The sequence below is a fragment of the Delphinapterus leucas genome, chromosome 13 (assembly GCF_059928025.1).
Source record: "Delphinapterus leucas isolate spDelLeu-1000000601 "Yukka" chromosome 13, BTC_Dleu_Yukka2, whole genome shotgun sequence".
NCBI lineage: Eukaryota > Metazoa > Chordata > Mammalia > Artiodactyla > Monodontidae > Delphinapterus > Delphinapterus leucas.
In genome coordinates this window covers 12,023,741-12,050,705 of record NC_143141.1, presented here as the reverse complement: position 1 = coordinate 12,050,705, position 26,965 = coordinate 12,023,741, and the positions used below count along the sequence as shown (strand labels likewise).

The following is a 26,965-nucleotide window of genomic DNA, read 5'->3' as shown; positions in this document are numbered from 1 at the left end:
CTAAGGGTAATGGTATTAGCCTACGGAGAAGTCTTGCAGTGATAGGATGGCTCGGCCAGGGCCAGAGAAGTGGGATGTAGACCTGCTTTCCTGACCCCTGATGAAGTGAGAACTTTTAGCTGGACAAGGATGGGGAGACATCCATTTCCTGCTGCTGTATGCAGGGGCGTCACTGGGCGCTGGTGCTCTCAATGGGGGTGAAGAGCCATGGCGCTGCCCTTGTGGAGCTAAAGGCTGTGTTGGGGAGACCCGCATTAATTGAGGATGAGTGCCTTGTGCTGAGAAAAGAGGGGTACCATGGGAACAAGCATGTGTGTGCATGCGTGCGTGCATATGCGCGTGTGTGATGGAGGAAGGAAGCTTTCCAGGCTGAGGAATAGGGGAGAGTCAGCTCAAGCAAAAGGCCCAAGTGCATCTGCTTGCGGGGAGGGGAGGGCATACCGTAATGAACGTGCAATGACCGCAGCCACGGGTGGGACATGGATAGATATTTAAATTAGAATCCAACAAGGATCTGAAGTTTGAGGGTTTTAGTTTCTTGTGCTATATTTAACTTTTTTAAAAAGAAATATATATTAAAATCTGTGGATCAATATTATTTTTATTTATTTATTTTGGCCGTGCCGCACGGGATCTTCGTTCCCGGACCAAGGATGGAACCCTCACCCTCAGCAGTGAAAGCGCAAAGTTCTAACCGCTGGACCACCAGAAAATTCCCATACGTTTAACTCTTAATTAATGGTAATAACCGCACTTATAATCCAAAATGATGACTAATGTTTTTGAGGGCTTACTCTGTGCCAGGAACCTATGGACTTCATTAAACGTGACTAGTCTGATAGGAAGAACCCTATCAGAGCAGCAGTCTTACAATCCCCATTGACGGATGAGGAAACTGAGGACCAGAGAAGTTAAAAACTTGCCAAAGCGCACAGAGCTCATAAGCAGCAGAATGGGGACTTAAACTCGGGTCTGCCTGACTCCAGCACTAGTGTCCCTCAACAGGACGCTGGAAGCTGGTTGCAGGGGCAGCAAGCAAACCAGCGAGTACCAGCAGGGGCTGGGGAGTGTGGTCACCACTTAGCCAGCTGCATGGCCCATGGCACAGCTCAATGCCCTCTCTAAACTCAGTTCCCGCTTCTACTAAGGGCAGGGAGTGACCACACTGCTCCATGGGCTGGGGTGAGGATGAAATGCAGCAACGCACGCACGAGGTCTGGGGGGGCGGCGCTGGTGGTAAAGGCGAGGACAGGATGCGCAGGGGATGAGAGGGAAGGAAGGCTGGGGCCGTGTTAAGCGCTCACTGGGTACGGTATTCAGGAGTTTCAGTTTTACCAGGAGACACACAGACGGATGAATGGGAAAGAGTCAGTGTTTTGTTTGACTCACTTCCCTAAATAGAGTATCTGCCTTTCCAGATTCAAGTTTGGCCACGTATATACCTCAGTTGATAACAGACGAGCAGGGAGTTTTGGTTGCTTTGATATACATGCTTAAATCAACGAAAGCCCCAAACATAAGGTTTGGAAATAGGCTTTATTAAAATAAAGTCCTAGTTGAGATTCTGTCTGAAGCATAAAATTCAGGAAGTGCTTCTCATTTTATGGATTTTTAAACTTTAAGATGTTGATATTTTATGAAAATGTCTTTATAAATTTATGCCCACGCGTGGATTCCTGAAATTCTCAACATTTCTTTTGAAAATTGTAATAATGGAATTCGTAATGAAGGAAGGAAGTTATTCAGTTCCTCTCCTAGTAACTTTCAGTTTGCTCATTTTTTTTCTTCCAATGAACTTTTTGAAAATGCCCTCTCATAGCCTCTTCTAGTTGATTTGCTGAAACTAAACCATCAGCATCTTTAAAAAGTATGTCTTTCGTAATTTGGAGTCTCCTGCTGTGCACTACCCACCCTTTAACTCATTATTAAATACATTCTGCTTTTTCCCCTCTATTATTTCCCCAAGGATAAGACCAAAAGGAATATGAACTCAATATTGCCTCTCAATATTTAAATTAAGAACAAATAACATAGAGAACAGACTGGTGGTCACCAAAGGGGAGGGGGCTGGGGGAGGGATGGAATGGGAGGCTGGGGTTAGCAGATGTAACCTTTTATATATAGAACGGATAAACAACAAGGTCCTACTGTACAGCACAGGGAACTATATTCAATAGCCTGTGATAAACCACAATGGAGACGAATATTACAAACAGAATATATATATATAATGTATAACTGAATCACTGCTGTACAGCAATAATTAACACAACACTGTGAATCAATTATACTTCAATAAAAATAAAGTAATTAATTAAAAATAAATTAAGAACAAATACTAAAACATACCATTTCCCTGCATTTCTATGAGAAAGGTTAAGGGAGATGAGTTGAAAGGGATAAAAGGACAGTAAGTAGGTTTTCCTTTCCTTTCAAGTTTCAGGTTTAAATACCTTTGATTCCTTTCAAGTTTCAGGTTTAAATACCTTTGATTCCAGAAAAGGAGGAAGAATCTGATGATTCGTTTGGATTGTCCAATCCAATGGCAGATAATTGGACTAGAATGTCTCCACCAGCCTGGGGGAGGTTTCAAACATGCGCCTTTCATTCTCTTATATCCCAGCTCAGAGGAAGCAAGGGGGGTGGAGGAGGTTAGGAGAGAGAGGGACAGGAGCCCTGTGCCCCCAGAAGAGTGACTCTGACCTTCTCCTTCCTCAGGACAGCTGCTGGTGGAGACTTGCTTCAGCCCCAGATGCCCAAGGAAGGACAGAGCCCATCCTCAGATCAGTGCCCCAAGCTGCGCCCACCCTGGGAGCTCTTCAAGGAGTTATGGGGACCAGTTCAGGGTAGAAAAGGAAAAAGTGAAAATAGGAGCCAAGATGATCCAGGGTCAGCATTTCAGACAATTTTCTTCTCTATCTGAGCAGAACTAAACTAGCTAATGTTGATCAAAGACAAGTGTCAGGCCCTGTTATGAGTACTTTTACTTGCATTATCTCATTGAACCCTCAAGAGGAGGTAGGCTCTGTAATTATCCCCATTTTACACAGGGGAACACTGAAGGCAGAAAGGTTAAGTGACTTGTCCAAGGTCACAAAGGGAAGCCAGGACTCAATCCCAGGTAGCTGGCTGCAGAGATCACACTGCACCCCCTAACCCCCGGAACATGCAGGGGGCACTCCACCCTGCCGCTTACCTTTGATGTTGATCTGCACGCCCTTGGACACGGTCAGCCCTTTGTCATTGTGGGCCTCACAGCTGAAGATCGCGGTCTCAGTCAGACCTGGAGGGGAAGGAGAGCCGTGAGACCAGCTGCAGAGAGACAGGCTTCTGTTTATCAGAATCCTATGGGGGTTTCAGCATCCTTTTACTTCTTGGTTCACTGCTTCAAGCATAAATGCAAAGTTAATTAAAAATACGTGTTGGTGTTTGAAAAACAAACCTAGGATTAAACCCTATGTACCAGGAGCAAGGCAACCATGGGCTTAAAAGGCAGCTGTGAGAGAGTGGCATGGACATATACACACTACCAAATGTAAAACTGATAGCTAGTGGGAAGCAGCCGCATAGCACAGGGAGATCAACTCGGTGCTCCGTGGCCACCTAGAGGGGTAGGATAGGGAGGGTGGGAGAGAGATGCAAGAGGGAAGAGATACGGGGATATACGTATATGTATAACCGATTCACTTTGTTATAAAGCAGAAACTAACACACCATTGTAAAGCAATTATACTCCAATAAAGATGTTAAAAAATTTTTTTAAAGGCAGCTGTAATTCATTAAAAGCCTTTATTTTTCCCCGATGATGAAACATTAGGTAACAAAGAAGTATCATTTAGTTTTAAAATTTCTGCAAGGAGGTATGGGAATCACTGGCCCCCAAATCAAGACAAGTAGTTTCTGAGGCTCACCCAGACAATCTCCTGCTTAGCACCCCGTACACTCCACGACACAGCATGGACATGTCAGGGTACCAGAAACAGCAGGATAAAAGTTACAGTTTAAAAAATTTCAGGTGATCCGTTGTAATGAATCCTTTTTTAATAGTAAAAATCAATGTATTCATAAGGAATTATATAAACACAAGGCATCATTATTAATTACTTGAAGAAAAGACACTGGTGCTGAATGAAGAAAATTCTATCATTTCAGAGGTCTGAAGACATCTTGGAAATGAAAAAAATTAGTTGACATTAATTTTAAGGAGAAAGGAAGAGAGGCAATCCAGATCTTGGTTTCTTATAATACTATTCTCCAATGAAAGGAACCAGAGCTCCTCGGAGAAATGGATGATTGTCAGGTTGGAGCAAAACACACATGAGCCTGGAGCAAAATATAACACAAACAGTATACACCACACACACACACACACACACACACACACACACACACACACACACGGATGGGGGTACGGCAAAGAGACACAGGATCCAGCTGAAAGAACTCCCAATGGCCAAAGCTGGGACAATTTGAGCAAGAAAATAAAGTAGCATTAAATTGTAACCCAAAGTATAAAACAAATATCCATGAGTCTAAATTGATATGAACAAATGATTAAATAAAAGGGGGAGAAGAGACAAATGCCCCATGCAGAGGAATTCCGAATGGTTTTTATACAGACGCTCTGCCCCCAAAGAGGGGCATCACTCCTGACTCCTTAAGGCTGCACAAAGTGACTTCCTTCCGAAGAGGACAGTATGGAAAGGGGAATGAAAGGAAAACTTCTGAGTGAGAAACTGACAAACGTCCAGCTCAGCCAGATGGTCAAGGTCAAGACCAACAATGGTAAGCCGTGTTGACAGAATGTACCCTTGATATGATGTGATGAGAATGGCACTTCTCCTCTACGGTCTTCCTCCTCCACGGTCTTCCTCCTCCAAAACATATAACCCAAATCTAATCATAAGAAAAATGACCAAAAACATCAGACAGTTCCAAACTGTGGGACATTCTACAAAAAGCCTGACCAGTACTCCTCAAAACTGTCCAGGTCATTAAAAACAAGGGAAGTTTGAGAAATTGTCACAACCAAGAGGCGCCTTAGGCAGACATAACAACTAAATCCTGGAACAGTAAAAGGACATTAGGTAAAAACTAAGGAAATCTGAATAAACTATGGACTTTAGTTAGTAATGATGTATCAGGAATTTCCAGAGATAACAGAATAATCAGCTATGTGCTAGTTTCAGGCTTACATTTACTGAAGGGACATTTCAGTGAGATAAAGAGGTTTGCTTTGGGACTTCCCTAGTGGGCCAGTGGTTAAGACTCTGAGCTTCTAAAGCAGAGGGCGCGGGTTCGATCCCTCGTTGGGGAACTAAGATCCCACATGTTGTTTGGTGCGGCCAAAACATTTTTTAAAAATTTTAAAAAAGAGGCATGCTTGGAAGGGCTGCTCAGAAGGACACCCTGAGGTCCACTACCTCCCAAAGTCTCAAAAACACCTGTGAAAATCTCTCTGGAGAAGCTGAATCTACAAACCTGTTAGGGAACGTTTCATTCCTGATTCATTATGCTAAGTTCTAAAAATAATGCAATGGGTATAAGGAAGTGAAATAATTTTTTATGGAACACTATACTGTGTCACATTTAGTTGTTCAAAAATGATGTTATCAGTATTGGTTTATGAATTGTAACAAATGTACCACACTAATTAATGTAAGATGTTCATAACAGGGGAGTGTGGGCGTGAGGTTTATGGGAATACTCTGTACGAGATGGCACACAATTTTTCTATAAATCTGAAACTATTCTAAAATTTTAAAAGATTATTTTAAAAAAGCACAGCCATATATTTACCATCTAGTTGAATCTGGAAACTTTCTCTCTGACACACAAGGTGCCTGGCCCAGAGTTTATATCATAAACTGGAGAAAGACAGATAAAATTCTTGAAAATACGCCATCATTCACTTCTTGCCTGAAAGGCTTAATTTTTTTTTGTTTGTTTCTATCTACTTGTGTAGGATATTTTCCATCGGATGATTTTAAAATCCAAAGCTCGTCACTAATGAAGTCATTAAATATCTGAAACAAGCTGCCGAGGGAAACCCAGCCGGGAACCAGCCAGGAAAGACTGTCTACATTGGATGCCCGCACAGTGAATGCTGCACCGAGGCTGGGCCACATGGCCTGGGAGAAGTTCTAGGAAGAAATGCAAATCTGATCCCTTTCAAGTCAGTGCCTCTCCTGAGGGATTAGCTGTGCACAAAAAAATCAGTGTTGGTGGGTGTTTGTTCTTTTCCATCCAGGTGGAAGTCTGTCCCAGCATCTGAGCTCTTTTGACTAGACTCTCTGTCCTACAATTCTGTGGTGACCTTTGACTTCTCCTAAATAATTTTAGATCAGAATATGATAGCTACTTCAGGTATTTTAATTTTCCAAGATGAGGATTCCCCTCAGACTGGAGGAAAATCCTAAATCAGACTGCTTAATTAGATTCTCGAAATCCAAGTGCTAAGAAACTAAAATTCCCGGTAGGAGCCAGCTCTTTCACATTGGGTCACCTCCTCTCGAATGAGAGGTGAAACTAAAAGATCGTGTGATGGTTTAGAAAATATTTATTTCACTGAAGAGGAATATTCATTTCAAACCCACTAGCCACATCTATAAAAGAACATCTGTAAATACACAGCCTCAAGGAGTCTTTGGATCTTCTGCTTGTATTCCTCCCAAAGAATTTTGAAAAATATATGTAGCCTCTTACACATTTTGAGGTTTGCATCTTAAACTGTTCATCATTTAAACAGCTGCAAAAAATGTAATTTCAGGTGCCGTGGATATGCTGATAATTTACAGTAAAAACTCCTTCAGAGTCCCGTGCAATATACATATTACTGGGATGGGAGCCCCTGCATCACCTGCTGAAATAATTCTCCCCAGAAATCAGAAGTTTTCAATCATGACTTTTCTACTTCCCCTGCAGAATTTTACCCTAACGGCATACATGTGTGTGTTTGAAAGTCACTGGCTAATCACCCTACGATACTTCTCGGTGATAAAATTACACTTACGTATTGAAATCGGAAAACAAACTTTCTTCTAGATTGATGATCTTTACAAGTATTATTTAGGGCACAACTGATCAAAACAATATACATGTAATTTTTAAACATACAAAACAGAATTTTATGGGAAGCACAACTCCTTTGCTGGACAAAATTTGGAATTTTCTATGTGGTAGTCTGGAATTTTGTTAACCTTGAGCCAATGCACTACAGCAGCTGTTCTCAGAGTGTGGTCTAGAGGCTCCTGGGCATCCCAGAGATACTTTGGGGGGCATCAAGTTGAAAACTATTTTTGTGAGAATAGCAATATATTATTTGCCCTTTTCACTCTCATGCTCTCGGGAATGTATGATGGAATTTTCCATAAGGTGTATGATGTGTGATGATGTCATAGCTCTATGAGCTAATGGAACGTGCTTGTGTATTATTGTGTTTTAATTTCTAATTCAGTAAATGGCAATAGATGTATCTCACATAAACAAAAACTTGTAGGTTTTCAATCACTTTTAAGACAGTAAAGAGGAGACCAAAGCATTGGAGAACTGATGCCCTGTTGCGACTCCAGGTAAGGCAGAGAGAGGTCTTTTTTCTTTCGTAAAGTGAGAAAGAGACGACAGGGAAGTAGAAGGTGAAAAAGAAAAACTGGCATAGAGTCGGGACTTTGGGCACTTTGTCAGGCACTGACTTTCGGAAAGAGGACACATACCGGATGAGGATCCACTGATCCCTCTAAGCCACCACCTGGGGCCCCTGCTACCAGTCACTTTCCCAGGCAGGCCTGTGACACTTGGCTTTTCACCTTACCTTCCAGGTCATCAGATCCCAAATGAGATGCCCGTTTTGCCAGGCTACATGAACTCGCAAAACTTGGCTTATATTTAGAAAAATCACCTTTGGCTCAGTCAGAAGACACTCAATCAAAACGTAAGTTGCTTTGGCTATGCAACTTATATTTTGTACATATTTAAGCAGACATCTGCAGGCTAAAACCAGTCATTTGGTTTCAATCGCTCTTGTCCAAACTCTTGGGAAACACTTGGGTACAAACTACAAGTGACATTCCCAACCGGTTGTGAGGGCAAGAGCAGCCCTGCTAGGAAACAAGAGGGGGGATTTATTTCCTTGAGATCCACCATCTAGTTATAGATCCCAAAGATGAGTTAAGCCCACAGTTCTTCGGTCCTGCAAGGTTGATCAATACTGAGAGCGAAACCTCTCCTTGGGGAACATGATTTTAGGTTAAGCGGGAAGTCATTTTTCCTCTTCATGTTTCTCTTCAGAGGACACACAAAGTCAGGAAGACGATCTGCAGCTAATTCCGTGGTACAGGGCACCCACTCCAATTCAGAACTGCCCACAAGTAGCCAAACCATCTAGGAGAGCAGATCTGTCTGGGGGCTGAGGTGGTGAATGTCCACAGGCCAAGAGGATGCCAGCAGAGAGAAGTGGAAACTGCTTCCAACCCAGGTTAACTTTCTCCAGAACTGGATGGGCCAAAACTTAATGCCAAATATAGGCTTCTTGGCTTAATGTATTCAGTGACGTTTTTTTTTTTTTGCTTAATGGCACAAGCTTCCTAACTGGAGACTCATTTATAAGCCTGGGTTGAACACAGCAACCCAGATGTACTAAGAAAGACAGCTCCCCCCCTCACTTTTCTGTTCTCCCTCGGGATGAACAGTAACCAGACTGGAATAGACCTTGAAGTTTTAGAGCCCAAACACTTGTGGCTTCCCAGGGAGAAATTCATCCACACACCCCTCCGTCTCCACCCTACCACCCACTCTCCCGAGCGCCCCCAGCACCAGTGTCTCCACATCTCCTGTTACTGTGTCCTCTTCTCGTGGGCATCCCTCTTACTCCATTATGTCCCACCTAAGTCCATTATGATGGTTCATGCCCCTCTTCCTTGGTCCTCTGCTAGTTTAAAAAAAGACAGCCCCTGACGCAAAGGTCTGAAAGACATTTTAGGGAACATTCAGCCACAGGATGTTCCCTGGAGGAAAGGACGGTCAGAATCGCTGAGGAATCAGCTTCTAAGAGCACAGTTAGGGCAGTTCTTTGAGTTCCAGGTTAAGGAATCCTGTCCCTTTAATTTTCTTCCCTAGTGTTCATCTTTCTACCCAAAGAGGCAGGAAATAGAAGAATACGCTGCATAAATGAAGGACTTACACTTATTAACTTGGAATTCACGATCTGCCCGGAATTCACTCATTCAACATTTACAGGCACTTGGGATCTATCCATGAATGAAACAAAGATCCTCACCCTTAGAGAGCTCACATTCTCACGGAGAAAAGTGGGTGAGAAATAACAGACTTCATAAATAAGTAAGCTGCATGTTCTATTAGAAGGTGATTAGTACTATGGAAAAACAGGGATCAGGGGGTCAGGGTGGGTAGAGAGAAGTGGCTGTGATTTTAAATATGCAAGTCAGAGGGAGCTCCTTGAGAAATGGCCTCTGAGGAAAGACTCAGGGTGAGGGAACGGGCCAAGTTTATTCTGGAGGGTGACGGAAGGTTCAAACCAGAGGGAACATGTGGGTCAGGCCTTTGTTCTCCAAGTGAGGTGGGGAACCTGGGGCTTTGAGCAGAAGACTGATATGATCTAGTCTGTGTTTTATGAGGATCGTTCCAGCTGCCATGCAAAGACTAGCCCTTCGGCCATAAGGTCCCTAAATTGCTCCAAATTTTTTCCTGATCTGCAAAATGGGAATTAAAAAATGCCTAACTATATCACAGGTTGCAATGAGGCTCAAAGTAAATCTTTACCAAAAGCACTGTGAGAATTACGAACTGATTTATATAAATTCTAGTTATTATTGTTACTGTTGTTATTACAATGAACATTACAAATTATAGCCAATTAACTAAAACCAAAACTAGCTTAGTTGTTTTCTAAATGTGGATTTAAATATAAAATGAGTATTTTTTAAAAAGTAAAAACCAGAAAGATGAGCCTAAGTCCCCCACTCTTGGTAGAAAGGTAGCTCAAAATTGACAATGAGTTAGTAACTGTTGCATATGAAAATTTGTAACAGGTAACATTTCAGTCATTCCTGTAGGCTGCTTCTGTACCAAGGCCTTTACATCCATTATTTCACTGAATCCTCATAAATGTTCTATGAAGTAGACACTGTTATTACCCCTATTTTATATGAAGAAGGTGAGTAAGTTGCCTAGGGACACAGTGGTGAACTGGCATTAGTCTGTATCATAGCTCGGGATCTTAACCACTAACCTGTAACGCATCCCACCACTGAACACCATGCAGCAAAAGCTTCCTGCAGTTCTGCTCTTTATTTTGGGACTTTATTTTGCCAATGACAGAGTACTTCCTTGGCGGAAAAAAACTTTGCTTTGAAATAGTTTTCAAGTCACAAGAAACTGCAGAAAGAGTAAAGAGTTCCTAGCACCCTTCACCCAGCTTCCCCTAAAAGGTAAGATCTTACATGATCATAGTACAACCATCAAAACTAGGAAGGTGACTTTGGTATGATAAATACTTTTTTTTTTTTTGGCCGCACCTCGCGGCCTGCGGGATCTTAGTTCCCCCACCAGGGATCGAACCCACTCCACCTGTAGTGGAAGTGCAGAGTCTTAACCACTGGACCGCCAAGGAAGTCCCTGGTACAATACTATTAACTAAAATACAGACCTTATTCAGATTTCACCAGCTTTTGGTCGTTTTATTTTGTGTGTGTGTGTGGGGGGGGATTTCTATGAAATTTTATTACAGGTACAGATTTGTGTACAGATGGAGAACTGTTCCATCACCAAAAAGAAGCTCCCCTGTGCCACCCTTTTTACGAACATCCTTCTCCCAACCTAACATCTGGCAGGAGCTGATGTGTATACCATCAGTATAAGTTGTCATTTATGTATGGACACCAAGGCGGGAAAGTGGTGGTGGGATGAATTGGGAGATTGGGATTGTCACATATACACTAATATGTATAAAATAGATAACTAATAAGAACCTGCTGGATAAAATAATAAAATTAAATTTTTAAAAAAAGATAATGTTGTCAAAATGGAATTACATAGCATGTAACCTTTTTTTTTTTTCCCCCGTACCAACGGGATCATTTATTTACAATTCAGTAAAAGTCTCAGCCCAAACCAGCAAAACCATCTATATGATTGTAGACAGCCATATACAGGTAATTTGCCTTCTGACAAAAATCTGGAGAGCAGAAAGGTGCCACAAATTGAATTAGGCTCAGATTGTTCAGAAAGGAAATCACAGCTGGAAAACATTTCAAACAGAGATCCCTTCGAAGAGCCTTCCAAGGACAGCCGCCAAGTATATTTTACATGGAACCTTTGAGATTGGCTTTGTTGACTCAGAATAATGCCCTTTAGACAAAGTACTTCTTTGCTCATGGTTCTTGAAGACAGCGCTTACATCACAGAGGAAAAACAAACAAACAAACAAAACCGATATCAAGAGGGGAAAGCGTATGACCTTCCTGTTCAAACATGTCTCAACAATCAGGGCTCTTTAAACCACTTCCCTGCTCAGCATCCTCTTGGTAGAAGGGATGGAAAAGTTTACTTCAGGGTTAATTCCAAGATAGCAGGGTGCCTACCTGCAAACATTCAGATTTTATTTTATTTTTTTTGCGGTACGCGGGCCTCTCACTGTTGTGGCCTCTCCCGTTGCGGAGCACAGGCTCCGGACGCGCAGCCTCAGCGGCCATGGCTCACGGGCCCAGCCGCTCCGCGGCATGTGGGATCCTCCTGGACCGGGGCACGAACCCGCGTCCCCTACATCAGCAGGCGGACTCTCAACCACTGCGCCACCAGGGAAGCCCTGTTCTAGATCTTGATTGAAGTGGTGGTTACGTGAGTGTCTACATTTATCATGACTCACTGAGTGGTGCACTTAATTGCTATGCATTTAACTGTATGTCAATTTAACCTACATATTTCATTGTATGCCCCATAAATCCTCCTTTATGGGACTTAAGCAATCATCCTAGAGAGGGAGGAATGTATTTTTTTTAAATTAATTTTGAACAAATAAGTTACTTGACGATCAATTCCTTGGAGAAACTCAAAGAAAACTCAGATGAAGGCAGAGACATAACATTGCTTGTGGACTCAGGAGTAAGAAAAGTGATTCAGAAACGATGCCTCAGGTTGGCATTCACTTGCTGGTCCACTCAGTATAAATATTCAGTGAGTATTACCATGAGTCAGGCGCCACCTTGGGAGAGACAAAGTCCCTGTTCTTACTGAGTATACATTCTCTAAGAAGACAGACAAGCAACTAAACAAATAAACAGGGAAATTACAGACTGTGACCAGTGCAGTGAAGGAAGTCCACGAGAATACATGCCTGGGAGTCAATAAAGGAGTGGGGAGGAACTAAAAGAATGACCAGGAAAGACTTCTGTGCAAAAGGGATGTCTGAGATGTGTCATGGGATGAAGGGCAGATGGAACAACACGGCAAGCAGACAGAAAGAAAGTGCAAAGGCCCTGAGGCAGGGAGAAAGGTGACGTTTCTGAGAAAATGAAAGACAATCAGTGTGACTGGTGCGTAATAAGCAGGGAAAGAGTGGGATGGGTTTGGGCTGGAGAGTTGAGCGGGAACCAGAGCACGCAGGTCCTATGAGCGGGGGCAGGACGGACTCTGAGTGCCATTCAAAGATAATGGGAAGCCCCTGAAGGGTTCCAGCAGGCAGGGGACACGAACTGCCATGGAGGACGAGAGTGGGGACAAGGCTAGAAGCTAAGAGACCAGTTAGGAAGTTACTGCAGTGCTGTTGGCAAGAGCTGGCAGTGATGTGGACCAGGGCACTGCAGCAGTGACAGAGAAAAGACAGATTTGAGATGTGCTGTTGGAGCAGAACTGACAACCGGCTGACGCATTCAGTGTGGAAAAGGAGAAGGAAGGAAGGATGGGCAAATGGTGGTATCATGTACTAAGACGGGGAACTCTGGGGCAGAGCAAGTCTTGGGGGGAAATCAAGAGTTTCATTTTAAGACGCTTCCATATCCAGTAAGTGGCAATGCCAAGCAAGGAGCTTGAAGCTCGGGAGGGAGGTCTGAGCTGGAGATACGAAGTTCAAGGTTGTTATCACACAGATGGTCGCGAAGCCAGGGGCCCAAAGGAACTCTCAGAGGTGGGTCCAGGACTGAGCCCTAGGGCACCCTCCCACATTCAGAACTCCTGTCAAGGGAAGAGGACGAGTCGGGAGGCAGGAAGGAAGCCAGGAAGACAGGGCCTCCTGAAGGTCACCTCTGGCGTGCAGCATCCCTCAGAACGTTTGCTGAGTGTGTGAAAAAAAGGAAGGATCGGGGGTGGTAACCTTGCCAGATGTTGCTGGAAGATGCAGTGACAGGAGCCAAAGAGGAGCCCACTGGATTCAGTGGCACAGAAACATCAGTGGTGCGGACCCCGAGAGCACTGTCGGAGGAGCACGGCAAGGAAGCCAGGGCACGCCCATTCAGGGGGAAATCAGATGACCGCTGACCATCAGGGCGGCCACGGCCTCACAGTGACTCACTCCTCCCGCAGCCAACCCCGTGGCCAACGCACCTTCCTTGCCGCCAAACCTCGCTGAGGTCGTCCCATCAATGGTTCCTGAAATGCAAGCCCTGCCAGCCAGCAGGGCCACAGCTGCCACGGAAGACGTGAGCAGTGCTCCTGCTGCCCAGGCTCAAGGACTCTGGCCACTTCGCCAACTTAACCACAGACACCCGCGGTGGCCGTATCCCCACGCCCCAGTGCTGCCCTGTGACCTCTGACCCCCGAGATTCCCACCCGCCTCCCCCTCCACCTGGCCCCTACCCTCAGCTGCCTCACCTGCGGTTTCATCCGCCTCGACTCCCTGCTGCTGTGCACACGGCGCTCATCAAACTTCTGCTCCCCTTCCACCATTCCAGGGCAAACAATATGGAAATCCCACAACTCAGACTCACCAGGGACAGTCAGAACGGAGGGGGATTTTTCTGGAAGTTCATTGACACGGCTGCTGTTCTGAACCCAGAAAATGTTGATGGGCTCAGGTGGGCCCACGGCCTGACAGGTGAGGTTGAAGGCTGTGTTTCTGGTGACATTCATGCTCTCAGGCTGCCTCGTAAAGTGAGGAAGTCCTGCAGAGGAAGAGGTGAGTGAAAGAAGGTATTAGATCCACAGGCTGAGGCGCAGCCCCCAGGGGAATGGAAACCACACGGGAGCTTGGCAGAAGGAGCTTTCTCTGTCCAACACCCAGGTCTGAAACGGCCAGTTTTTACCTCCCTGAAGTTGGGTAAGAAAGAACAAAGAGGCTAATTCCTGCCAGCCTAGCTCTAGCCGGTCTTCTAGGACACTTTCCCAAAGGAGTAATGGTGATTCAGAACTGTTTTTTTTCAGAAGGGAGGTCTGGCAGTTCTGAAATTAGGTGTTGCTCAAACTCCTGGGAAAGGCTGGCAGGTTTTCAGGATTCCTTACCAATAAACACAAAGTGAAAACGAAGCCACATAAGAGTCTACCCATTTTTTTTTCTTTTTTAAATTTAAGCATACTTGATTTACAACGTTGTATTAGTTTCAGGCGTACGGCAGGGTAATTCAGTTATACACATGTAAAAATATATTCTTTTTCAGATTCTTTTCCATTATAGGCTATTACAACATACTGAATATAGTTCAATATCAACTATATTGTGCTATACGGGAGGTCCTTGCTGTTTATCTACTTTATATATAGTAGTGTGTTTATGCTAATCCCTAACTCCTAGTTTATCCCTTCCCTTCTTTCCCCTTCGGTAACCACAAGTTCGTTTTCTATGTCTGTGAGTCTGGTTCTGTTTTGTAAATAAGCTCCTTTGTATCATTTTTTTAGTTTCCACATATAAGTGGTATCATATGGTATTTGTCCTTCTCGGTCTGACTTACTTTACTTGTATGATAATCTCTAGGTCCATCCATGTGGCTACAAATGGCAATATTTCATTCTTTTTATGGCTGAGTAATATGTCAGTACATACACCACATCTTCTCTATCCATTCATCTGTTGATGGACACTTAGGTTCCTTCTATGTCTTGGCAACTGTAAATAGTACTGCTGTGAACATTGGGGTGCATGTATCTTTTCAAATTAAAGTGTTTGTCTTTTCCAGATATATGCCCAGGAGTGAGATTGCTGGATCACATGGTAACTCTATTTTTAGTTTTTAAGGAACGTCCATGTTGGCTGCATCAATTTACATTCCCACCAACAGTATACGAGGGTTCCCTTTTCTCCACACCCTCTCCAGTGTCTATTATTTGTAGACTTTTTTGGATGATGCCCATTCTGAACGGTGCGGTCTGCCTGTTTTTGAGGACAACCTATTTTGTGTGAGACTTTCAGGTGAGGGATAATAAATTTTAAAATCTCTACACTCGTACAGGGCTGAACACTTCTCCAAGCACATTCTCATGAAAAGAGTATAGACAGAGTTACACAGTTACAACCCCAAGATCTCCCGCTATGATTCCAGAACCGGGGTCATAGGGAAGGGACGTTAAGAATAGCTCAGAGAAAACCAGTTGGTACTTATTTGGGGCATGTGACAAAAATTTAACAGATCAAGCTAACTGGCCTCAGATGTTTAAGCGGTGTTCTTTTGGGACTGGGAGCTCACAGATCTGGTCCCAGCAGGACTGATGTGGGAGTGGTAAAATGGGATTCTTTTTTCATGTTCCAAAGTTTTGCAAAACTCCATTTGCACCTAACTCATTCCTGCCCTGGGCATTTTTTTCTGGGATTTTACAAGTGAAATGTCCTCTGAATAGTTTTCCCAGATTAGCAGCAAATGTAGCAACCCTCCCCTCTGGCTGATGTGGACAGATCCCCGTGGCACTGGCTGTGCAGCCTGGGATGGGCTCAGAGCAAAGCTCCAAAAGAGACTCCTCTGAGGGGCCCCTCCCTCAGGCCTCCTGCAGCATTAGAGGGTATCAAGTTCAGGTCTACAAAAGAAAGGGTAGCACAGCAGCCTTTTTGTGGGAGATGCTTCTCGTTGAAGTTCCTTGACAAGCTAATCGCCTGCTCTAAAGCCTTTGATGAGGAGGGTCGGGAGAAAGCAGAAAAGTTGTTCTGAAGGCTCTGCACCTCAGCGAGCAGGGATGCAGAGACCCTGGAGGGCAGCCCCTAGGACAGTGGGGAGTGGCCACTTGGGGTGATAATGAAGATGCTTCCTCCTCAAAGCCTCTCTTGACAGGCCCTGCCATGGCCGAACCGGGCGTGCAAACCCCGAGATATGCAGGACTCGGGCCCACCTGGCCTGGCTCACCTGTGCATCAGCTCACGTTCCCCACGAGACTCCAACTTCCTTGAGGGCAGAGGCTGCCTTCTCCTTGCCTGTTGCTCCAGCTCCCCCACCAAGCCCATCTCATGTCATGGCGTCGAACTGCACTGAATCACGCGTCTGACAAATCCTAGGGCCTAAAAAGGAATCCCAGGCCGAGCTGCAGGCCCAATCAAGAAGACGGCTCACTCTCCCTGATTTCACCGTCTGCATAAGCAAGACCGTAAAAGATACTGAATAATAAACATATTGGCACTTGACCAGGTGAGTGGCATCTGGCGCCAGCACTGAGAACTGGATAACAGATTGCATTTTGTTTCTTGACATAAAAAGACTTCCGTTGTTTTAAGTTGTAAATAACCTTAGGACAAGGAGGTCCACAATCTCTTTTTATCTCAGCCATAGTGCGTAGGATAGAGCTAAATCTCTAAGAATTAAGTGAATTTCGTAAGTACCTAAAGTCTGCAAAGAAGATGGCCTTGTAAAATTTCAGTGCTTATGGATTTGCAAGGTTTGCATACAGAGCTACAAATGGAATAAATTAGGAATTTGAGAGTAACATATATATGCTACTATATATAAAATAGATAAACAACAGGGACCTACTGTATAGCTTGGGGAACTATCCTCAATATTTTGTAATAGCCTATACGGGAAAAGAATCTGAAAAAGAATATATATATATATATATATACATATATATATATATATATACACACACATATAATAAACTGAATCACTTTGCCGTATACCTGAAACTAACACAACGTTGTAAATCAACTATACCTCAATAAAAACAATTAAAAAACAAACAAACAAATGGGCATGCCAAACTCTGGAGCATTATACACGAAGCGATTAACGCAGGCTCTACAACAAACCGCCCTGTGGCAACTGGACACCCTGTGGCCTCTGGACTCACCTTGCACCTCGACGTAGATGGGGTCAGACACGATCTCGTCGTTGTTTATTTTCATCTTACAGATATACGACCCATTGTCTGAACGCTGCACACTGGTTATGCTTCCGGGAGAAACACAAAGATATTTATCGTGACGACCTTTAGAGTTCCTACTATAGGAATGGAACATTCTTCAACTTCTTTGTCCTTCGCGGTGATGATTAACATGGCTAATGTGTGTCACGTGTGTCTCAACACGGCTAGGTCACAGTACCCAGATCCTTGGTCAAACGTTACTCTAGATGTAAAGATACTTTTCTGTGAAGGTGTTTTTCAGGTGTGATGAATATTCCGACCAGTCGACTCAAAGTAAAGCAGATGACCCTCCATCGCTTGGGTGGGCCTCGTGTAGTCAGTTAAATGCCTTATGAGCATAGACTGAGGTCTTCCGAGGAACAGGAAATCCTGCCTCCAAACTGCCTTTGGGCCTCAAGGCTGCAACATCAACTCTTCCCTGGGCCTCCCACTGACACCCCACAGATTTCAGAGTTGGCAGCACCCACAATTACATTAGCCAATCCTTAAAATAAATTTCTCTCCCTCTCTTTGTGTGTGTGTGTCCTCTACTGGTTCTGTTTCTCTGAAGAATCCGGTCTAACACATATATTGTCACTTGTCTGGATTTCCATGGTAGGCTCTGTACCAGGGTTCTCTATATCAGAGTACCACCCCTCCAGACATTTTGCAAATTTGTGGAGTTGTTTTGGATGGTCACAAATAACTAGGGGCGACATTGTTTTCAGGGGCCAGGGGCGACTTTTCCACATCCCAAATGACCTTTTTTTTTTTTTTTTTTTTTGGTACGCGGGCCTCTCACTGTTGTGGCCTCTCCCGTTGCGGAGCACAGGCTCCGGACGCGCAGGCTCAGCGGCCATGGCTCACGGGCCCAGCCGCTCCGCGGCATGTGGGATCTTCCCAGACCGGGGCACGCACCCGTGTCCCCTGCATCGGCAGGCGGACTCTCAACCACAGCGCCACCAGGGAAGCCCCCAAATGACCTTCTGAGACTAGAAGCTAATCTCACTGTACACACACACAAAGTATTTTGCCTGGTGTTAATATCCATGTCATTTCCCAGGACCATGAAAATGAAGGGCCAGTATCCCTTTGTCCTGTTTGGAACTTGGCTGTGACTCGGTCATCGTCTGGAAGATGGATCACCGACAGCACTGCTCCGTCTGCAGCTGCCATGTGCCTGGGTGCAAGTCACTGTGGACTTTATTATAATCTCTCCTGGTGTGGTCACACCCAGCATTTACATATTCACATTCATATTATTTAATTATCAATTGCCTTCCTTTCGTTTCCCTCTTATTACAGGATGAACATAAGGTATCTTATATAAACAGGCAGCCTTGGCTCTAAGAGGTTCAGAGTCCTGCTTGCCAATTTCCCAATGTGTTTACAAACGGAGTTACACCACAGACGTGAAACCCGCTCTTAGCCGGGGTGGGAAGGGGTGAGACAATGAGGCACACTTTGAAATGCTCTCAGATGCTCTCCTACAGAGGATGCCTTTATTAGCCCCAAGCACTGACTTCTTCTCTGCCCATCACACACAACCAAGAAGACTGTGAATGAAGGAAAAAGAAAAAAGAAGAAAAACGTGGAGGGGTCCACCTGCCTTCCTAGCAGCTTGTTCCCCGATATAACTAGTTTATCCCAAAGCAAAATAAAATCTGTCCTCAACCTGTCAAGGGCTACGGCTTAAGGCTTAAAAGAGACCAGGAAGCTGGCAAGGTCAGAAGGGGCAGCTGCCAGGGTTATTAACACAGCACAGTCACCACCAGGAGCTGACAGGCGGCAGTGAAGGGTCCCCGGCCGCTAGAAGCCACGGTTTTCAGAACAAACACTGGACACTGTAAATACCGCTTCTCCCAACACCATCATTCTGCAGACCCCTATTAGCCTATGATAAACAGAGTAATGAAGGTACACATCAAGAACGGCATCAGGGGGCTTCCCTGGTGGCGCAGTGGTTGAGAGTCCGCCTGCCGATGCAGGGGACACGGGTTCGTGCCCCGGTCCGGGAAGATCCCACATGCCGCGGAGCGGCTGGGCCCGTGAGCCATGGCCGCTGAGCCTGCGCGTCTGGAGCCTGTGCTCCGCAACGGGAGACGCCACAACAGTGAGAGGCCCGCGCACCGCAAAAAAAAAAAAGAACGGCATGAGTCAGAACTACGAGGGCCAGAGCTGCTTGGGTTAGCATCACCTCCTTAACAGTCTCAGGATCCAGTGGTGTGACTGTCCCCTGTCCCCTGCATTTCCTGATGTGCCAATCTAAGCAGTGCCCCCATTGACTGGGAATACTCTGTCTTCCCCTCTCCCCTCATTCCTATGTAGGAGTGATATAATTCTGGAATGCACCTGATGAATGACTGTTGGACTTGGGGAGGATGCAGGGGTCAAGGAAAGGCCGATCTCTCCATGCTTTAGGGCAGGAGCTGAATGTCACAATGCTTAGAGGTCACCAGGAGAAGGCGGAAAGAGGCCTCACAGGACAAATATCTCCAAATAACGGGCTAGCTGACGCTTCCCCTAGAATCTGCCAGGATATCAAGGTGACAGGAAGGGGCTGAAGAAAGCGGGAGGGGAGCAGGCGTCTAGGACGATGCGCTGCCCATCGTGGGTAACACCTAGAGGCTGGATGGTACGATGTGGCTTTCAGCAGCTCCTGCAGATTCTCCACGGCTGACCTGTCTAGTCTTAGCAGTTCCAAGGGAAACCAAGGTTACGGCTACTGAAGAGAGGATCCTTTCTACTCATCACTTTACAAGAAGCAACATTTTCTTGAGGCAAGACTCCGGGAGGGGCTGGCTGCAGCAGACAATGAGATCTGACAGGCTGAGGACACCTACGCCCTCGGAAGACTGGGCTCTGGCTCACGGCCTGGGACCCCAGTGCCGTAGCAGGCTTGCTGCGTGACTTAGTGAGCCAGGGACCGGAGAGGAAGTGAAGGCCAGAGAGGGAGGCAGGGCACATCCCCAGGGGGACCACACCCAGCCCAGGGATGCTCAGCACTCCGGGAACCCAAGAAACCAGCAGGCACAAATAACCTTCAGCAGCAGAAATCAGACCACACAAAAAAGTCCAGGAGTACCTTCAACTAACCAGCAAGGAAAATTCAGACTAGGAGTAAAGCACGAGAATGCAAAGGGAACGTGATCAAAACTTGGTCTTTACTCATTCGCGTCAGGCAGGATCTAGCGTCACTGGGTGAAAAGGACAACATGTCTGCATTAATTAGCAAGTCCAGATCCATCTTACCTATAGCACAGGAAACGTTTTTCACAAATAATTCTCTTGTTGCTTTCTAGACATCACGTAAAGGCTCCCAAGATGATGGCAGTGTGGGGAGGTGGGACTGGAGATGGGTGACTCGTCCCCAATCTCCTCCCTCTCCCCCACAGAAACAGTGGGAAAGGCTCTGAGCTCAGAATAGCAACCCAGGCATTCGGACGATGACTGAGTAAGGAGTTCCAGAAAGAACACAGAAAGGGGAGGAGGGAGGCATCATTCAGGAAAATGTCCAGAACTGGCGATACGGGTCTTTCCTAACCTGACACCTAGGTGGACAGCACAGCAAGAGAGACAAGACCCACCAAGGGGCTTCACCAGGCAATGCCACACCTCTAAGACAAAGTGGAGACCCCCCCAGAAGCTTCCAGAGAAAAGAAAAGCAGGTAATTTACGAGTGAATCAGAAACGTGTCATGCTTCTCAAGAACAACTCTGAGAGCGAAAAGGAAACGGAGCAATGATTTCAAGATGACAGCAGGAAATTATTTTCCTTTAAAATTCTGTATCTGGCCAAACTACCTCAAGGTGGAGGTAGGAAAAACATGGCATTTTCAGACACGTGACGGCCCAGCAAGTGAGCAGAGGCTGGGCTCCATGCCAAGGTGACGGGGTAAAGCCAGGAAGAGGGGGAGCTGGGCTCCAGGGAACAGACGCTGGAAGTCAGCAGGAACAAGGCTCCCAAAAATGAAAGCAAAGTTGACTCAGCCACAGACCCCAGACCTGGAGGGCAACGTGTCTGGGCTGGAGGAAAAGGGACAGCTCCAGGACTGGCACCTCCAAGGAAAAACACCAGTCCTGAGAATCTGGTCATTTTGAGAGGAGATGCATTATTTTCCTTTAAAACGTGGGGGGAGAATGAGCGATTGAAACTTAGACAATTCAGTGAACCAACAGGCAAGGAAACTATTAAGTTCAGGAAAATCAAAAAGCTCTATAACAAGTACGATGTAATTACAGTTGACTACATGATTTGGCTGAAAATAGCATTTCCATAGCCACAAAAACTGTGAACTCTGGGTACTGATTTAACCACAGCTATGAGTAGTACCCTATTAGATTAACACACCATGCTGGGGCCTGGCACAGGCATGCACACACACCACACGTACACATACACACACACACGACTCATGGACTGAATATCTCTGGAAAGCTACCCAATAAATGGGTCACCTCAGCTCCCCACTGGGAAAGAGCAAGGGGGCTGGAATGCAAGAGATAACTTTTGGACAGTTAGACTACTTTACCGTGTGCAGGCACTTAAAAAAAAAAGTATAAGAATTCCATCAGCTTTTGGTCAAACATCTGAACAGGGGAAGACCAAAGGAACCACAGATTCTGCCACAGTGTCTAGACAGGAACCACCTGGAGAGAGCCATGGCGGTGGGACAGCAGCTGCAAAAGCCCATCACACCAGCATCCCCTCAGCTGACGTAGCCCCAGGGCATCCTACAAGGACACACAGCACCTCTCTGGCCCTCAGACCTATTACAACTAGGCTGGCCTGCTCAGAAATGGCTCGCAAGGAGTACCTAAGCTCTCAGGCCTTCTTAGAAGACATATAAAAAAGGACCAATATTGAATGAATGTCTGGAGTAGTCAAATTCACAGGTAAAGAATGTGGAATAGAGGTTACCGAGGGCTGGAGGGGAAGGGGAGCGGGGAGTTAGTGTTTCACGGGTATGGAGTTTCAGTTTGAGATGATGAAAGAGCTCTGGAGATGGATGGTGGTGACAGTGGCATAAAGGCGTGAGTGTACTCAAGGCCACTAACTTGGATATTCAAAAAGGGTTAAAATGGTAAGTTTGTGTGTGTGTGTGTGGTACGCGGGCCTCTCACTGTTGTGGCCTCTCCCGTTGCGGGGCACAGGCTCCGGACGCACAGGCTCAGCGGCCATGGCTCACGGGCCCAGCCGCTCCGCGGCATGTGGGATCTTCCTGGTACAGGGCACGAACCTGTGTCCCCCGCCCCGGCAGGCGGACTCTCAACCACTGCGCCACCAGGGAAGCCCTAAAATGGTAAGTTTTATGTTATGTGTATGTTACCACAATAAAAAAAAAAAGCCATGAAAAGTGGAAAAAAAACTTTTAAAAGAAATACATAGACGACCCACTGATAAGCATCCTGTTTTACCCTCTGCCATCGTTCAAACGGCGCTGACAGGATTCCATGGATCACCCGAGTTCAGGATCTTGGACAAAACCTGAGCTGAAAGGAAGTCTGAATATAAAGCAAGTCCAAAAGTCTCAGGGATCAATGGCTAAAAATAACTTTTCCAGCTGATGTTGTTTGGCTCAACAAATTAGGTTCTTACTTTCTAGATGTTTGGCTGATTTCTCATGCACGATTCCATTTTGGGGTAAAGAACAGCCAGCAATGGCACCAGGCAGATGCACACCCGCACCCCGCCCCGCCTGTGGCAAGGGTCTCGGCACGCAGCGCCTGCGGGGGCGCCGCCAACACAAGCGTCTCAGGCGCCAGGAGCCCGCAGGGACCCAAACTACCTACTTAACATGTTTACCAAGAAAATGTAGGAAGAAAGTAAAATCCTTCTAGCTTTAGCTACTGGGAAGGATGCCAGAATTTAAAGAGTACTGGGAATACCTAGACTACAAAGAAAACAAACATCAAATACTTTCCCTTCTCCATAAATCACCCAATAACTAAATGTGCAGGGCCTGTCAGTTTACAGGAACATCAGCTTTTATTTTTGCTTGAGGGTGAGTCTCCCCAAGTATTCTGATCTCAAGGCTGGTGCCTTCCTGATGAGGGAGTGTTTCCACCTAAGTGAGAGAGCTTTCTACACCCCATACCAGATTTTAGAGCTATGTCCCACAAATTACACCCTCCTCTAGAGACTTCAGGGGAAGCTCTTGGCTAAGGAGGGTCCTGGGGCTGGACGAGCTGATAGCAGGTGTAGATGGGGCGGGATACTGGTTGGAGTGTCAAGGGGATGCTCAGCCTGGTGACCTAAGTCCCACAGTCTAGCAACTGCTTTCAAGTGATGTACCATGCAAGGGGTGGTGGGGGGTAAGTAGGGAGGGTGGTGTGGATTTTCAGTATTCATCACCAAGCTATCAGTTAAGAATACTCCAACCTACTAGCAGACACTGAATGCTTCCTACAACCATTAATGAAAGATGACTCGACTCTATCAATAATAATAGACATCTAAGTGAAACGCGAACTATTAGCACAGGATAGACCCAGCTCAAGAGGGCATCTGGATTTGAAGTCCCACATCAGTTACTTCTTCCCTTGTGTATGCCGCCAACCTTGGCATTTTGAAAATAATTTTTGAGGTTTTCCCTTTATAATTTCATTTGCACTCTCTATAAATGAATCTGTTTTACAATAGCAAGTTACAGTAGCATTAAAATATTAAATAATAATTAAATATAAATATTAAAATATTTTGAAGACTTTTAGCAATATAGGTAAATGTTCATCATACAATGATAAGTGCATGAAATAAGACATACATCTGTGTAATAAAATACTAATTTGATTTCAAGCATCTTAGAGTTCTATATGCTTGGAAAAGTTTTCTTGGGGTTGTGGGCCATAGTTTCCTTCTCTGTACTTGTTTGGTATCTTCCAAGTATTTAACAAAATACATATAACTATGAAAACAAAATACATATGTAACTACTAAAGTAACTTAAAAATGCACATATATAGGAGCTAAGACCAAGTAGTTTCAGAAATTTTCTGGGGATACTCTCACGCATGATGCCAAAACAAATCTCCTTTAGGCTTTCCAGGGTACATGGGACTCATGCTGAAATGCCTGTGAGCTCCTCCTATCATTCCCACCCTCCCACACCTAGTTTCAATAAACTGAGGGTTGACTACAAGATGTGGTCACCCCTGAGCAGCAGAAGTGTCCTTCCCTTGGTCCTGATGCAGGGCCCTCCTCCCCTAAAGGCCAAATCTAAAATCTGATGGCAACACTACCTTAAACACCTCAACACCACCTTAGCGCTTCTGCACTTGACATTTGAGTCTCCCTTCCCCTCCATTCTGTTCACAAGCAGGAGGACAGGGACCAGGTCTGTCCTTCGTGTCTCAATGCCCAGACGTTCAGGGCAAGGCTGGCTGATTTTATAACTAGTGGGCAGTTGCCTGTGTTGTGATTTGAAAACAAAATCTCTATTCCTTGTGTCCAAAATGATGTCACCAGTGAATGTTCAAGCTTTCCTTAGTGTAAACTACTTATCCCATTCTTTCCTTCCTTTGGAAAGGAAAGCACTATGATGGCCACTGTGAGAGAGAGTGGAAGGAATAACAGATGAACGTTCCAGTGCTTTAAATCTGCACGCCTCTTAAACTACACCTTCGACCAGGACAGGTTTTGTTTTAGGATCAAAGACCAGAAGCGTGACTAATCCTAATTTTTAGAGTGAGGAGTTTGGGAGTTTAAGTGTGGGGTGGGCAAAAGCCAAGGGTCTGCATGATATGAAAGAGAAAACATGAACCAATATCAGGCTAAGAGAGTTAAATGCAGCATCCACAATCCTGCCAGGCTTCAGCGACTCACAGCTGCTTCGTATTTAAAGCACAAGTGCAGGTGCAAACTGTGGACTCCCCGATCCGGAGACCTAATCATTTCAAAATTCATGTCCATTCTGTCCTTTTTTATTATACTAACACCTTATAGAAAAATGGTTCCGTGATCTAACTTAAAATACTTTGTTTTTCTTTATAGTTCCTCTGACCCCTGCCTATATACGGACATCTATCTTTTGCACATTCCCTTAAATAAACGTGGTCCATGCCGGTCCTGTTAGTGGCAACTCCAGCAAAGTTGCAGGCTAACGAATTCCTGATAAAATGGCATCTATTGAAAACCTAGAACTAGTGTTTAACTCTTCACTGTTTCTGGGACCCAGAGTGGATTTCCTTAGGGCCCGTGAAGATTTGAGAAGAGAGGATACTGCAGGTGTGCATATCAGGCTCCCTGGTTAAGGATGACCAGCTTACTACCTAGTGATCCTGGGCAAGACACCCTACTCTTAAGGACCTCAGGGTCCTCATATAAAAGACATCAAATTAGGGTCTCCAACATCCTCCTCTCTTGGGAAGAAATTACACAAATATTGATAATCTTGATCAAGTCACTATAATTTACTTCACTGAATCACCCACAGCTACAGTGCTGCCTGTACATTACTTTAATCAAGTTGAAGAATATTCTAATGGTGGACTTACTGCTGTTCCAGATATCACTCAGTTCAGCTGAGTGTCCATCCTTTGCAAGAATTCTGATCATGAAATTTGCTTAGTTGGGAGGTCACGTAAGATTTTTTTCTCTTCCAAATGAGTTTATGAGAGTTCAGCCGAATACATTTTTCTCTAAAGTTCTCAAAATATCACCCAGTCACCTTCTGAACTCTAAAAACATCAGTTCAGAATATGACACTGTCTAAGTTTAAAAACTCTCCAAGTCTTTTGAATATCTAATGGCCCCTTAGAGCACACCTAGAGCTGCCAGTCAGGCGGTCCAAACCCATCTCCTTGGCAAGAAGACCAGGGAAGATGCAGCGGCTCACCCACGGTCTCATGGGGGCTGGTGGCAGGACGCCCACTGGGGACTCGCAGCCCAGAGAGCAAGGCTGTGCTTTCCTCCTAAATGACCCCGGGTGAGACGAACGGGCCAGCTTTTTGTTTCTATGAGCCTTTAAACCTCATTCATTATGAAATGGTGATTTTAGTTCTCCCATCAGAAGTTGTGTCTATATAATGGAAAAACATCTGTGTTTTGTAGTTGATGGAGAAAAAAATATAGTCATGGGCAAGACACCCGAGTCTTGACGCTGGCGGAGAATGGCAGCCCGAGAGACCCAGCCAGAGGTTAAATCGACCAACGGGAAATGCGGAAATTGTTTTCTTTCCTTGATGATGACCAAGATAACTTGGAAAATGCTAAAAAGGGGGTCATCTTATGGATGTGTTGACACGCTAAACTCTAACTGGAGTCATCAGGTCTATGGTAACTCCGAGGTGGTTTTCTGAAAAGGAAACACACAATGATTCACCAGAAGACATGACACAGTCTGGAAGAGGCCCAAACATCAGGTTGGAGAAAGTGAAAACACAGCAGATCAAAGAGGGCTCCACTCGGAGTGGAGGAATCCCAGAGAAAAGCCTCCTGAGTCAACACTGCCGGGCTCCGAATTCATTTTGAAACTTTAGTGACCACAGTCCACCTAATTCTAAAACTGTACATGCCAGGAAGTCCTGGTGTAAACACAAACAAACAAAACCCCTCCTGGCTAAGAGGAAAGAGTAGAGAATGAAAAGGGACGGTGAGAAGAGAAGCAGCTGTCTGTCTCCAGTATCTGTGGTATGAGGACTCAATCCTTGGGACGATGGATTATTCCACATTTATGTCCTGGCCTGGCTTATCCTTGTCA

At 45.2% G+C, this 26,965-nt stretch overlaps 1 protein-coding gene across 1 annotated transcript in view; it reads right to left on the bottom strand.

Moving 5' to 3' along the window:
• MERTK (MER proto-oncogene, tyrosine kinase) overlaps window positions 1-26,965 on the bottom strand; it is a 115,048-nt gene that overhangs the window by 62,760 nt on the left and 25,323 nt on the right. Inside the window, exons 3-5 of the mRNA XM_022599070.2 lie at window positions 17,212-17,312; window positions 13,938-14,111; window positions 3,197-3,283 (exon numbers count right to left, since the gene is read on the bottom strand). Coding sequence (XP_022454778.2) covers window positions 3,197-3,283; window positions 13,938-14,111; window positions 17,212-17,312 — 362 coding nt within the window. The remainder of the gene's footprint in view (window positions 1-3,196; window positions 3,284-13,937; window positions 14,112-17,211; window positions 17,313-26,965) is intronic.